The following is a 15,472-nucleotide window of genomic DNA, read 5'->3' as shown; positions in this document are numbered from 1 at the left end:
CCTTAAAAAGATATGTTGAAGGCATTAATTATATTTAGGAAACACATACTAATGAACTGACTTAAATTACTTTTAAAGCATTATATCAAAATAATATCTGATGTGTTGTACTCTTAACTTTTTGGTAATTCTGATTATCTGGAGGGGACCTATTTATCCAAGAAGATTGTGTTTTATTTTTGTTGACGTTTTGTTGATATTTTTCTTCTTGTGTACCTATGCATGCACAAAAACTACATGAAGGAGAAAACACTGGCATTTGGTTGGAAAAAAAAAAAAAAGTTAAAGTAATTGAGGCAAAGTATTAAAGACCTTTTTTTACTGCCCCCTTGAATTTAACAATAATATCTCTTTTTTTTTTTTTTTTCTTGCACTGCTTCTAAACATTTGCTTTTAGAGAAACCATCTCTTGTTTATGAAGAAACCCAGAATCAAATTAGTATTAACCAGATTTTGTCAGCTTTTAGTACGTCTGTCAGGCACAGATAGGACTGCTTCAGTGCGGGAGCCTCTGTCCTATATCCATTCTAAACCTGTGTCCCTAACATTGACCAGAGTAGGTTGCTACTTCAAGTGACAATTATTTCACCTCATTTCTCTCAAGGTTATTTTTTTTTTCTCCGTTTTTTCTTTGGTGAAAGGATTTTGTTGGTTTTTTTTTTCTGTTAATGTGGAGAATGTTACTCTCTCCGCTTCATTTTGCTCTCTTTTATCATGTGATTTTCAAAATCACCTTTTTGAATTTTCAGTGCTATTTTAAGCTTCTTTTACGTTTAGCACATATTGCCTTTGCAGTTAGTGAATTTTTACCCGGTGTATAGATCTATTTTAACTTCACTGCTTTTACACTTGAGTTAGTAGTGCGCTTGCAGTCTCCTCCCTCCTGCAAAGAAACTAGAAGAAATCTTGGCGGTAAGACGTCGCGCCGCCGCGTTTGACAACGGCTCGGCGGGCTCGTCCCGTACCTGGCAGCTCTGGCCTGGCCGCCCGCCCCGGCTGGGCTGGGCTGGGCTGGGCTGGGCTGGGCTGGGCTGGGGGACCGCTCGCCCCGCGCAGCCCTGGCCGCCCTCGGCAGGTGGCCCCGGCGCCCCACGGCTGCGCTGGGACCCGCTGGCTGAGGACGGGAGCGCGGGGAGCGGCGCTGCCCCGGTGGCGGGGTCCCGGGCGGCGCGGCCGGGCTGGACGCTGCGGCGCTGCCCCAGTGAGCTGCCGGGAACAGGCCCGGGGGTCCCCGCGGGAGGGGTGCGGAGGAGCAGGAGGGCAGGTCCTTGTGGGGCGGGGTGAGGCAGGGAGGGATGGCGGGAGAGGTGGGCGCAGGGGCCGGGGCGAGGAGAGGGAGTGTACCCGGAGGAGAGGGCGTGCAGGGTTTGCTGAGACCTTTTTTGTCCGCACTTAGGGAAGGTACTGCCTTTCCCGAGCAGCTTCTCCCGGCGGGGCAGTGTCGTCTGCCCCTGCAACTCTGGTGCCTCCTCTCTTCCCCCCCGGAGAAGCGACGGGCAGAGCAAAGATGCTGTGCCTCCCAGTAGCCTTCCAGTTGCTGCTGGTGCTGGTGCTGTGCAGCCAGGGCACAGAGAGGTGTCCTTCAGCCTTCTGCGAGTGTTCTGACTGGGATGACCACAAAATCACTTGCAGGGACATCCACTTCATTCCCAACCTTCCGGAGGACACCCAGACCCTGTGAGTACATAGGGGTGGTTTAGGGCGGACACTAGCTGGTTTTAAGTATTCATATTCTGCAAGCAGGACATGCTCTGAGCTAATGCCCTGGGACATGAGGGAGGGAAGTGGTGAGGGGAAGAGTGGGGAATACAGCACAGCAGGGCAATACAGCATATAGTGTTCGGATTGTGTGTGTGTCGGGGAGACATAGGAAAAAATGACCCTCAGACCTTACAGATATGAAGAGATTATTGCACCTTAAAAGTTCTAGGTAGGATGTGGGAAAATTAGTTTCTTGGCCGTTTGTTTGAAAACTGAGTGGAAGGCTGGATTCTGTGTGGTATGTGCCTAGGTGGTGAGGGGAAGGATAGATCGAACACAGTTTTCTGTTTTTTAAAAAAAAGAATAGCAAATAGAGGTACCACCACACAAACAGCTCCACGGAAGCTTCTGTGCACTTTCAGCTTCTTTGTCAAAGCCTGACAAAAAGAATCATGGGAACTGAGAATGCCAATATACTGTCTGGGAGACTAAGTACTTCAGATTAACAAAACTCTGGATATGGGATAAAGCAGCAAATTTGGAGCTTGCCAAAGAGGCAGAGCTATTCAAGTACCTAAACCTAAGTGTTTAGTATCATTACAGGCAACGTAGAATATCTTGTCTGAGTTCCTGCTGCCAGACCAGGAGAGTGTCCTGTGTTGTATTTGTCAGCCCATAGACATACATCAGGTAAATACCCTAGGGAAGCCAAAATGCCACTAGTCAGCTATAGCTAAGGAGCTGACTCACTCTTGGCTTTCACTTTGTCTCATAAAGCACAAAATGTTTCTAGTCTCCAAGGGAAGGTTCGTTTGTAAGTAGATTATATTCTGATAAAATAAACAAACTCAACCTCAGCTGTTGTAATGGCAAGATAAAATGATAACAGGTTGATTTGTTTATATCTTGATAATGGTTCTCAGGACTTTATTAGAAAATCTGAGCCATGTAGTTATTTGAACTTATTTGAGTGGGCTTCTCAAGTTTTTTTAACACCTGAAAGTAAAGGCTTAGCAAAGAGATCACTTACCTGAAAAGACGGAGAAAAAAATATTTATGTTATTCCATTATTTATTAATACCTTTAAAACTTTTGATTATTAGACTGCAGTATTTGAGTTTGTAAGGCTTTTAAATTATATGAGTTTTGGTTTGGTTATTATACTTTTGTATATGCAGCTTATTTAGTTTGAAATTGTCTTAATGTTGTTGCAGGTAACATGTTCTTTGAAATCTACCACAACAAACTAGAAAATAAAGCAGTTTCAATTTACAGGAGAAATACACCCTCAAATAGGCATTTAAAATAGTTAATATAAACAATGAGATCACATAATGAAATCGGATACTTTACTTGAAAAATGTTTGTATGGTGGCTGAGAAGAACCTCTACATATAGCTTCACAAATAAAGCACTTCGGCTCCTGGAGTTCTAGTGTTTTAAACACCTGTTCTACTGGGGGCTCTAAGATCATAAGGCACTGTTTTTAAAAGACAAAAACACCCAGTGAAAATCTTATTTCCATGGAAAAAGTAATTAACAAAAACAATTGCAAAATATTTTTTCTGTTTATTTTGCGTGTATTTTAATCATCTGGGGCGACAGTTGCAAACTTCTCAAGAAGTGTACTCCATACTGTAGCCATTATAAGACAAAAAAAAATTCCAGGTAATGACAATTTTGATTTTATAGTGTATGGTAGAAAAGCTAGAACATGCACAATATAGTCTGTTTGATTAGAAAATAACTGGAGACATTCTCTAAGGAAATAAGGAAAACAGAGCTCTTTCACACACACACACACAAAAAAAAGCCAGTTTGTAGTTTCCTCTCTGGATAAGGTATGTATATTTTCCTTCTGTGTTGTTACATGGATTGCTGAAGTCTGGTGGACTGTATCTAATTCTGTAGTCCATTGTTCTCAGCAAATGACTAAATCTTTCTTTCTCTCCATGTGTTAAATGGGAATCATAACGCTTACTTGTATCTGGTTTTCATTCAGAGTGCTTTCAGATGGTTTAAACTAACTTACTTGCACACAGAGGATAAAATAACAGAAAGAGTTTTCCTGAGAGATTGTAAGGTGTGTGCCCCTGCTTCCATGATATTTTGCATCCTTCTGCCTTACAACTGGCAACAGTTCTGAATTAAAGACAAAAGATTCCAATAATTGAAGTTTCTATTAACCTTACGAACAAGTGAACATCTCTTTGAAGTGAAATATGCAACTGTGCGTATCTGCACATTATATATCCCCAAATCCAGCAACTTTGTTACTTTAGGTAAAGTAACTTTGCTTTTTGGTGGTTATGCATGAACTACAAGATTGCCGATTCTAAAACTTTCTTATATGGCTATTCAGTTTTGCAGGGTTTGTACAGCTAAGAGGCTGGGGAGTCTAGGAAAAAATTTCCAGCTTTTGGAGATAATGAGATCTTTTCAGTGCACAGAATCTTGAAACTCCAATTAAAGTTTCATTGCAATTATTCAGTCAGGAGTGTTCTCATTTCTCTACCCTACTTTGAGTGGCGTAAGCCTTTTTAAACAAGCCATGCTTATAAGAAATTGTAGAAAACGTTTCTTTCTGAACTCTCTTAGTGAAAAGTGTCATAAACTTCAGCCAGCAAAGTGTGTTTGTTTTAAACTGTTTTTAATGTATTTGTCCAAATATAGTTAACAGACGTGCTTATCCAGAATGCCTGAGTGCACAGATATTGTTCTTGGAGATGTTTTTTTTTTTCAGTATGGGATTTTTATCCTTTTTTCTTTTTCCGTGGAGTAAATAAAATAAGTAGAAAGAAAAAGGCTTTGCGTATTACAGACAAATCTTGTCGTGTTGCATGAAGTTAAGAATTATATACTCATATACTACGGTAGGAAAGCAATTCTAAATGGTATTGAAATACAGTACTAAAAATATGAAATTAGGTATCAATAATCTTGCCACATCTATAATATTTGTCATGCCTCTCTCCGCACAGCCAATATCGTGGTCTGATCTCCGCCATTTTACCCTTGCCTGGGCCTCCTTTGCTTCTGCCTCTGCCTGTCCCTGGCTCCACTCCTCTTTCATGCTGTGACACTGTGTGCAGGGCACTGAAGAATCCCAGTCCCAGCTGGGCTGGCAGTGCTTTTCTCTTTCCACAGCACAGTGCTGGTTGGGACTATAACCTCCTCCGTCTTTGGTGGAATATGCTGGGGGAGATCCTGGCCTTTCAGTGCCAGCAGATCCACTAGGAAGTGGGGGTTAATGACTGCAAAGAATTACTTACAAATCACCAAAATTACACTGAACATTTATCCAAAGGTATAATTACATCATGCTTTTCATTTTAAGAATCTGTTGTTAGTTGCTTTATTTTTTTTTAATTTGGCAATAAAGTAATTAAGTTTTGCTTCCTATTTATTTGTGATCTACATCACCTGCATTTGCTTACTAAAATAACTTCAGCTCCCCTTCCCATCCCAAATATCCTCAATACCCTCTCGTAAGTTTTTCACCATTAAAGAACAGCCGTAGCAAATCAGTCCAATGGCTCTCATCTAATGCAGTATCCTGTCTCCAGGATTTCCCTTCTCTTAATTTTCCTTTGGTATCGGCATTTAGAAGACATATATGGTACTCTCCATTAATTGTGGCTCAGCTTTCAATTATTTTTACCTGCAGGAACTTTCTAACCTCTGTGTGGTTTTGTTGTAGTAACTTTCAAAGGATTGCTGTTCTGCATTTCTTGAGTTTTGTGTCTGTGCCTCATTCATTTGTCTCTTGAGCCCATTTCAACATCCATAATATCCTTCGGCAACGAGTTCCACAAGTTTCATAGTAGTTGCAAGAACTATTTTTGTTGTCATTGTTGAAAATACCACATTGTCCTACCATCAGCAGCTAAATACACAATGTTTTCAGGTCAATGTTATGTCCCTTAAGCTTGCTGGCAATATTCTCGTCTCCTCCCTATACCTTCTATTGCAAGCCAACAGTAGTGTCCTGTGTTCCTTCCCATAAATACTACTCAAAGCAGCCTCATAAGTACATCTTCATAATAGCCTTGCAACATAAGCACATAATTATTTCCCTGTTTTAATGATGAAGTACCAAGAGTCTAAAAGAACAGGAAAAACACTGACATGGTTCAACAGACGACTGAAAGAGGCTGTTAGGGCATCTTTCAGAAAATGGAAGTCATGCCCAAATGAGGAAATCTTTTGACACTTCAAGTAATACAGTACAAAAATATTTTGAAGAGAAGCTTGTAATATCACAAAAAGTCAGTACAGTCTTTAAAACACAAAAGAGGGTAATTCTGAAAAAAATCTGTCAAACTGAACTGTTAGTATGAAGCTTGTTGGAAACAAACTGAAAAATTGAAGAGAATTAACCTCCCTGAGCCACGTAATGCTTGTGTAAGAGTTCCAAAGGCATTAAAATATGAAATTGCTTCATTACCTACTCTGGTATGTAACTTACCATTTAAATCAGCCACAGTGACAGGGGCATGGAAGTTTACAAGTGTAGCATAATTGTTTAAAAGAAGTGCTTTAAGGAATATCTTAGGAACTAAATGCTGGTAGATCTGTCTTCTTTGGATGACTGGAAAAAGTAGGAAGGAATCAATCTGGTTTTGATAAAGGGAAACTCACCTCACAAATATCATATATATATGCTAGTTCTTTAAAGGAATCAGAAATGTGAATACATTGCTTTTTTGAAGTCACATTAAAAAAAAATCAGCAAGAACCTTAGGAAAGACTTGAGACAAATTAGCTATAGACTTAGGAAAGAAAGTTGTTTTAGGGATTGACAGCAGGTTTAAGTAAGGAGAAAAAAAGGTTGATAACAAACTCTTAATTTCCAGAATACAGGGAATTCCTCAAAGGACCTTTATCTGGAACTATGACATCAAACAGTCTGTGTGTAGTCTGCTCCTTGTTTAGGCTGTTCCTAGTTTCTTTTAATTTGGGTGTTGTAAGAAGCTGCACATAGATACGCTGTGATATTGATGAGTGAGCTGCCATCAACACATGCCATTTTATATCCTGCTCTTTCTATTCAATACCCTGCCACCAGCTATTATTGGTAGCCGAAAAGACAAAAAATCTTACAGTTCCCTTTGAGTGAGGCTAATTGTGCTTAGGGTGAGCAGGAATTACATTGATCCACTGCAGGGAGATTAAAACAGTTTACTGTTTTAATTTCATAAAGGTTGATAACTTTGCTTCTTCCCTGCATCTTTTAGAAACCGGCCTCATAAGATTTCAGTAAGATGTAATCTTAATTACATTGTAAAAAAAAAATTGGGTTGTGAATGGCTTATGATCTACTGCCATTTAACTGTAGCAGGAGCATGTTTGCTTTCTAACAGCTTTTAAAGTAAAACTCACCATCTGTTAAAAGTCATATGGTAAAATAAAAGAAAATGCTACGTGCTTGTTTGTGAAGTTCACTTGTTTTCCCTTCTTAGTGAGTTGTAAAGGCATAGATTTTAAGGCTAAGAGGGCTCATCAGAACATCTAGTCTGACATTCTGGATGACAAAAAGCATAAAACTTTGCAATAGGTATGGTTAATTAAAGCTCCTTTTTAAATTTTTTTGGGGGGGAGCAGGGGGTGAAGATAGAATAATCATGAATTATTGGTTTTAAAATAATATTAAAATAATAATATTAAAAAGAATCCCATACAACTAGTAAAAATTTGTTCAAATGCTCCATCATCCTTGCCTTTTGTCTGTGTTTGTGGCTACTGCTGTGCCATACAAAGTAGGGAAATTTATTTAGACATTGAGTTTAGACAGTTTGAATTGTCACTCTGGTGTGAATTGCCACTCTCTGCATTGACTCCAAGAGATTCAGGCTTCTAATTTTGATCCTCTGAACTGCGCTAACCCTTATGTCATTTTGAAAGGCCTTGGTTTTGAGAATAGTGTCCGCTCAACCTGTAAAAAAAAAAAAAAAAATTGTCATTTACTGCTCTTACAAACACTTTTATTCTGCTCATCTATTTTAATGGACATTGTCTGCTTTACTCGATTTACCAAATGTTCCAGCTCTCTGTTTATCAGTGATTTGTGTTCTTCAGTATTTACGGTTCTCACAATGTTCTCTGCTTGAGTCACATAATTGTCATGGCAAGCAGCTGAACGCCACATGCAGCTCCTTGTTCACTGCCCCCATTCCTCCAGTGGGATTGAGGAAAAAACAGAAAAAAAAAAAAAAAAAAGAGTTAAATTTGTGGGTAGAGATAAAGACAGTTTAATAAGACAGCGAAAGAAGAGAAAATAACAACAATAATAGCAATAACGATAAAAGAATACACCAAATAAGAGATGCACAATGTGATTGCTTACTACCCACTGACCAATGCCTAGCCAGTCCCCAGGAAGTGGTCCCTGGCCAGCTTCCCCCAAGTTTATATATTGATCATGATGTCGTATGGCATGGACTATCCCTTTGACCAGTTTGGGTCAGCTGTCCTTGCTGTGTCCCCTTCCAACTTCTTGTGCACCTCCAACTTCCTCACTGCAGGTCAGTATGAGAAGCTGAAAAGTCCTTGAGTTGGTGTAAACATCATTTATTGACAACTAAAATATCAGTGTGTCATCAACATTATTCTCACCCAAAGTTCAAAACACTGCACTATACCAGCTGCTAGGAAGATAATTAACTTCATCCCAGCCAAAGCCAGGACAGTAATTCATCACCTTTATCAGTCTCTTCATCCTGGGGTGTATTAGAAGGGGGGTGGTTAGTAGGTCGAGAGAGGTTCTCCTTCCCCTCTACTCTGCCCTGGTGAGACCACACCTGGAATATTGTGTCCAGTTCTCGGCCCCTCAGTTCAAGAAGGACAGAGAACTGCTGGAGACAGTCCAGCGTAGGGCAACCAAGATGATTAAGGGAGTGGAGCACCTCCCTTATGAGGAAAGGCTGAGGGAGCTGGGTCTCTTTAGTTTGGAGAAGGGGAGACTGAGGGGTGACCTTATTAATGTTTACAAATATACAAAGGGTGAGTGTCACGAGGATGGAGCCAGGCTCTTCTCGGTGACAAACAATGGTAGGACAAGGGGTAATGAGTTTGAGCTGGAACATAAGAGGTTCCACTTAAACTTGAGAAGAAACTTCTCAGTGAGGGTGACAGAGCACTGGAACAGGCTGCCCAGGGAGGTTGTGGAGTCTCCTTCTCTGGAGACGTTCAAAACCCTCCTGGACACATTCCTGTGTAGCCTCACCTAGGTGTTCCTGCTGCAGCAGGGGGATTGGACTAGATGATCTTTCGAGGTCCCTTCCAATCCCTAGCATTCTATGATTCTATGATCAGAAAGTCTATATTTCTTTTTAAATCCAGCAGTGTTTTTTGTTCTTATAGAGACTGGAAGCAATTTATTTCTTCTTTCTCCCTCAGACTGTTGCAGTGCAAACAACTCAGCTGAAAGATTTCTTTCATCAATTTAATCATTCATTTCTGGGCTTAAACATCACAAGAAATAATCACTCACCAGGGTTAGGTGAGAGCTCACACTTGCCTGGGTTAGGCACTCATTCAAGGATATATCCAGTAAATAACCACTCACCCAAACAAGGAGGTGAGGCGTTCTCAATCCCAGGAAGTCTTGTTAGACAGTGTCTCAGTCTAAGGGGAGGGCTTTAATTCACAGACCCACTTCTCTGAAAAGACCACTCCAAAGGGGACCTTCAACAGGAACCCTGTTTTATAGTCTGGTCCGATCTGGCTGTGGGCACTACAACATGGTCCAGAAGCTTTGCAGCTACTTTGGGCACCTCCTCTGCTAATGAACCTGTCAATTGACTCAGGGTCCCATTAAGGACACGGTCAATTAACTGAGAGTTCCACCCCTCTTGTCCCACCAGCTGCTGGAGGTGAAGTCACCCCGCCCCGTGGCAGGTTAGGATATGAGTAGCAACACCTTGGTACCACCCTAGGTGTGTATGTGGGGCACAAAAGGTGCTAAAAGAGCCACCAACTGTCCCATTGAAGGCTCCAGATCTCAGGGGGATGTGCAACTGCCACAGGATCTAAGTAAAGACACAAATAAATATGTTACCGTAGAAACTGCTGAATGTGCTCTCTTTGACCAACCTCAAAACTCAGATCTATTTACTTGTATATTATCAGCCTTATCACAGTACCACGGTGCCATGTTCACTGTCTTTGGCAGTTTGTCTGTTGTGCAGTCTGAAATATAGCTGGTACCCCATTGCTCTTCTAACAATAAAAATGTCATGGATGCCGACCAGGTTTCCATACCAGCATTTGTTAGTTTCCCTTGTCCTTCCCCAAGTATTTCAGACAATCTGACAGGCAGAAAAGAAGTCTTTGAAAGGCTGCTGCTGGATTTTTAGTACTGCTCTGGATTGCCTTTTAAAAGAGGTTACATTTTGAAAGCCCATTTGCATACCAGTTGCACTTCTTATACTTACCTGTATTTAACTTGCATTGTCACCACCACAAATCAACTCCAGCTCATTCCTTACATTCCTTGAATAAGAAAAAACAAGCAAATTGCATTCATTATTTCATTATCTGTGTTACTGTCGTTTGTGAACCAAAACCCTATAACTGTGGGCATTGTACAAGGAGAGGACATAGATGGTTCCTGCCTCAAAAAGTAATGTAGGACTGCAGATAGATATAGACAAACATGGGCATTTGTAAGGCAATAGAAAGCTGTATATTTACATATGTAATATATGCCTGTTTCTGGAATAGGGTTGTGGGTTTTTTCCCTAAGATCTGCCACTACGGTAATTTATAATTGAAAGACATTTAATCTAAGCAAATATGAAACCAAAATTACTGTTTGTGTGTGTTTTCAGTAGAAATTCAAGCAGTTTTGAAGTAACTTCCTGGGTAGTTTTATTTCTAAAAGTCCTTTGGTGAATCTGAACAGTATTATGATTAATGTTTCTTTACATTTCCTTATGTGCTTTTAATGTTCTTCACATGTACAAAAAATTAGGTTTCAGAGATCTTTCTTAAAGTAACTATTTATAAAGGCCTCTAATGTTTTTAAAGCCTGTTTCCTTTCTGTCACATATGATCTCAGACCATCTTTGTCTCATAAAACCAGATGTTGCTTTTCTGTTCAAATGGAATAGCAACAGTTTTCTTAGTTTACATTTGAAATGTAAATAAAATTATCAACTAAAGAGTGGTGTTCTGTAATCCCTGCTCAGATAGTCAGATTCCAGTCAAATTCCCTCCTTTTTCCCAAATAAACATACAAAGATTTCTTCAAAGGGACATGGTTCAAGTGGTCTGTAGTACAAGTAGGATCTACCAAAGCATTTTTACAGTCTAAGAGAATAGCCTCTGTACTGCAACAACTTTTTAATCCATATGTTTAACTCATACAGAAATCAAGAAAATGAACAAAAAAAAGTTGAAAAAATGCTGTAATCATATACAAATGGTAAGGAAGGAAGGCTAGGTAGAAAATGAAGACATCATTCGGTGGAAAGGGTGAAGATTCTCCTCTTGTGGCACTATGGCAGCAATTTTTCTTCTTGACCATCAGAAAAAAAGGTAATGCTGTTGCTCAGAGTTGTGATTTTGCAGTCATTAGAGATACACGTGTTCAGAATTATATGAGGAGCAAACATTTTCTTCTGGGCTGGACAAATTTCAAAATCACCATCAGGACTGACTCAGTTCAAGAAGGACAGGGAACTGCTGGAGAGGGTCCAGCGTAGGGCAACCAAGATGATTAAGGGAGTGGAGCACCTCCCTTATGAAGAAAGGCTGAGGGAGCTGGGTCTCTTTAGTTTGGAGAAGAGGAGACTAAGGGGGCACCTTATTAATGTTTATAAATATATAAAGGGTGAGTGCCACGAGGATGGAGCCAGGCTCTTCTCGGTGGCAAACAATGATAGGACAAGGGGTAATGGGATCAAGCTGGAACACAAGAGGTTCCACTTAAATTTGAGAAAAAAACTTCTTCTCAGTGAGGGTGACAGAGCACTGGAACAGGCTGCCCAGGGAGGTTGTGGAGTCTCCTTCTCTGGAGACATTCAAAACCCGCCTGGACATGTTCCTGTGCGACCTCACCTAGGCGTTCCTGCTCCAGCAGGGGGATTGGACTAGATGATCTTTTGAGGTCCCTTCCAATCCCAAATATACCGTGATACTGTGAACCTCAGTTGAATGCATGTGGTCATGTTCAGGTATGAAAAAACATTGTAAGGGAGATAACTTCTGAAGAAGTCCTTGAATAATTTTTGTCTTTGTAACTGAATTTACCCGTGAAGAAGGAAAATAATTATTTTCCTAATAGTTATGTTAAGCTCTAGACTTTCATATTTTTAACCATTGTTCACTCTCTTGTTGTGACAAAGACTTCCCCTTTGCCCAGCTTACCTCACTCCTTGTGGAGGAAGGGAAAGGAATTCCAGCACTTAGAGAGGTTCTGTAGGAAAGTTATATTTCATATAGTTGTAGTTTATGTTACCATTTGTGAAAACTCCCTAATTAAGTGGGTAAGGAGAAAACTGCATTTTTTAACATGGAGCCTTTTGAACTATTTTGGTGGGCATTTCCTTTCTGATTAATGGTTCCGAGTTGGAAGAAACTTACTTCATTAGTTCCTGCGGTATAAGTGTGTGTACTAGCTCTCTGAAGTGCTCTGGAGCATAAAAACTTAACAGGTCCATCTCACTCAAGATCCTGCCCCAAACATTGACCAAAAGCAAATATCTAGGGCACAGGGTATGAATAGTCTTATATACAGGTATCAAATTAGGAGAGCCAAGCTCTGCTGGAGCTGAAACTAGCAGGGGATGTGAAGGGTAACAAAAGGCACTTCTGTAAGTGCATGGCCAGCAAAAGGAAAACCAGGGGTACTGAGGGTTTACTGCTTAGGGGGCAAGGGACTTAATGACAAAGGACATGGAAAAGGTCTCAATGCCTTCTTGGCATTTGTTTTGGTTTGGTTTGTTTCCTTTCTTCCCAGGCCTCCTAGGCCCCTTCACCTCGTAGCACAGCCTGGGGAAACAGAGCGTTACCTGCAGTAGAAGATAGACTAAAGAAACACTAAAGTGTACTGGACATACGGCAATCTCTGGGACCAGATGGTATGCATCTAAGGGAGGACTGATAAGTAACCTCATTGTGAGGCCACACTATCATCTTTGAAAGATTACGGTGATCAAGGGAGGTTGGTGATGTCTGAAAAAGGCAAACATCATGCACATCTTCCAGTAAGGCAAAAAGGACCATCTGTGAAAACACAGGCTGGTGACTGCTATGTATTTATTTTTTTGTGTGCAAGTAATTCTGTACCTTTGAACAGCCTTTTGCAGGTGCTATTTACACAACTAGTGGCAAAACAGTTTATTTTGTTCTATATTTCTGTCTTAGTAATTTCTAACATTCAGTTTGCCTCTTTGACCTCTGCTGAGTAGATGGCAGCAATTTAAAGGCATTTGGTGGTCCTCTGATGAGAAACAACAGCAGCCAGCAATTACAGCCTCTTCTCTATTGTCTTCAGCATACATGCTGTTCCTGTTCAGATGCAGCAAGGTAGTGGGATGTTTGGAAAGGTGGCCAACAGAGGGACCATGTACTGCCAGGTAGATCTTCTGCCCAGAATTAGTTAACCAGAATAAATCATTGTGATCTTTAAAAACACTTAGGTGCAAGCTGAGACTGATAGGACCTTCAGAATTGATCACACTGAAAGTATGCAATGTTTTTAGGAAAGTATTAATCTTATTAGTGGTCATCAGAAAAAAAAAAAATCTAGGCGTAAAATATTCATCCATGAGACTCTCTGTTAGATACCAGGGCTAAGAGGCAAAACCAGAAGAGAAATCTGCACTATTTCTACATAAAACTGAAAGATTGCAATCTCTGGTAGTCTTGAGTCGACCAGAAGAGAAATCTGCACTATTTCTACATAAAACTGAAAGATTGCAATCTCTGGTAGTCTTGAGTCGAGAAATTTTTGCCATAATGCTAAAGACATTAAGCAGACAAAGCTAGGGATACAGTGAAATTTACAGAAGAAAGAAAACATGTTATTAACAGGCATAAGAGTTCAGAGCAGAGACAGTCTCTATATGGTCTTTCTACCTGTGGCTGACAGACAGGCTTAAAAGAGTTTTTGTATTATACTATCAAGGTAGTTTAACTCTTTCCTGAATTATAGATAATTATACAGTTAACATGCTGTCTCTGAAGAATAACCACGAGCAGATTGAATGCTTATGGGTAAGAATTAGAGACCAAGACAACAAAGGGAACCTTGTGGTTGTCTACTACAGGCTGCCTGATCAAGGGGAGCCTATTGATGAAACCTTCTTACTCCAGCTACAGGAGGCATCGTGCTCGCAGACTCTCGTCCTGGTAGGTGAATCAACCACCCTCACATCTGCTAGAAAAGTAGCACAGAGAGCTGCAGGCAATCCAGGAGACTCCTGAAGCGCATCAAGAACTTCTTAAGCCAGGTAATAGACAGCCCTACCAGAGGGGATGCAATGCTGGACCTGTTGATCACTAATGCAAATGAACTAATCAGCAACATCAAAACTGGGGGCAGCCTGGGCTGCTGTGATCATCCACTGGTGGAGTTCACAGTCCTGAGAGATATGGGACAGGTGAAGAGTGAAGTCAGGACCCTGAATTTTAGGAAAGCAAATGATCAGCTGTTCAAGGAATTAGTTCAGTTAGTTCAGTTAGTTCAGGGACAAAGGAGCAGAGCAGAGCTGGCAGATCTTTAAGGACATTTTCTGTAAAGCATGAGAGCTAGAGCTCTCAGTCCCCAGGTCTGAGAAATCTGGAAAGGAAAGCAAGAGATCAGCATGGCTGAGTCAAGACCTGCTGGTCAAACTAAAGAGCAAGAGGGAAACAGGCAGTGGAAGCAGGGACAGGTATCCTGAGTACAGGGTGGTACAGGGAGACTGGCCAGTTGTGTAGGGATGAGATCAAGAAAGACAAGGAGTAGCTGGAGCTGAACTTGGCAAAGGATGCAAAGAATAACAAGGGCTTCTACGGATGCATCAGCCAGAAAAGGGAGGTCAGAGAAAGCGTATCGCCCAATGAACATGACCGGCAAACCGATAACAGCAGACAAGAAGGCCGAGGTGCTCACTAACTTTTTTGCCTCAGTCTTCCCCCGCAACCTCTCTTCCCAAACCTCTGAAATGGATGAACTACAAGACAAGGGCCGGGGGGGGCAAAGTCCCTTCCACTGTAAATGAAGATCAGGTTTGAGACCATCTGGGACCTAACATCGCTGAGTCATGAGGGAACTGGCTGATGTAGTTGCCAAGCCAATCTCCATGATATTTGAAAAGTCATGGCAGTCAGGTGAAGTCCCCGGTGACCATAAAAAAGGAAACATTGCACTCATTTTTAAAAAGATAGAAAGGAGGACCCTGGGAACCACTGACCTGGCAGCCTCTCCTCTGTGCCTGGGAACATCATGGAACTGATCCTCCTAGAAGAAGTCATCAGAGGTCTGGAACATCTCTCCTATGAGGAAAGGCTAAGAGAATTGGGGTTGTTAGCCTGGAGAAGAGAAAGCTTTGGAGAGACCTTATTGCAGCCTTTCAGTACTTAAAGATGGCTTATAAAAAAAGAGGGGGACGAAGTTGTAGATAGGCCTGTTGCGATAGGACAAGGGATAATGCTTTTGAACTAAAAGAGGGTAGAATTAGACTAGATATAAGGAAGAAATTTTTTACAGTGAGGGTGGTGAAACATTGGCACAGGTTGCTCAGAGAGTTGGTAGATGCCTCATCCTTGGAAACATTCAAGG

General features: G+C 41.1%; 1 protein-coding gene across 1 annotated transcript in view; it reads left to right on the top strand.

The window, feature by feature from the left end:
- Positions 1-405: 405 nt before the first annotated feature.
- TSHR (thyroid stimulating hormone receptor) overlaps positions 406-15,472 on the top strand; it is a 61,080-nt gene continuing 46,013 nt past the window's right edge. The window contains exon 1 of the mRNA XM_005502377.3: positions 406-1,677. Coding sequence (XP_005502434.2) covers positions 1,508-1,677 — 170 coding nt within the window. The 5' untranslated portion in view covers positions 406-1,507. The remainder of the gene's footprint in view (positions 1,678-15,472) is intronic.

This window comes from Columba livia, chromosome 5 (assembly GCF_036013475.1).
Source record: "Columba livia isolate bColLiv1 breed racing homer chromosome 5, bColLiv1.pat.W.v2, whole genome shotgun sequence".
Taxonomy (NCBI): Eukaryota; Metazoa; Chordata; class Aves; order Columbiformes; family Columbidae; genus Columba; species Columba livia.
This window is presented reverse-complemented; position numbering and strand designations above follow the sequence as displayed.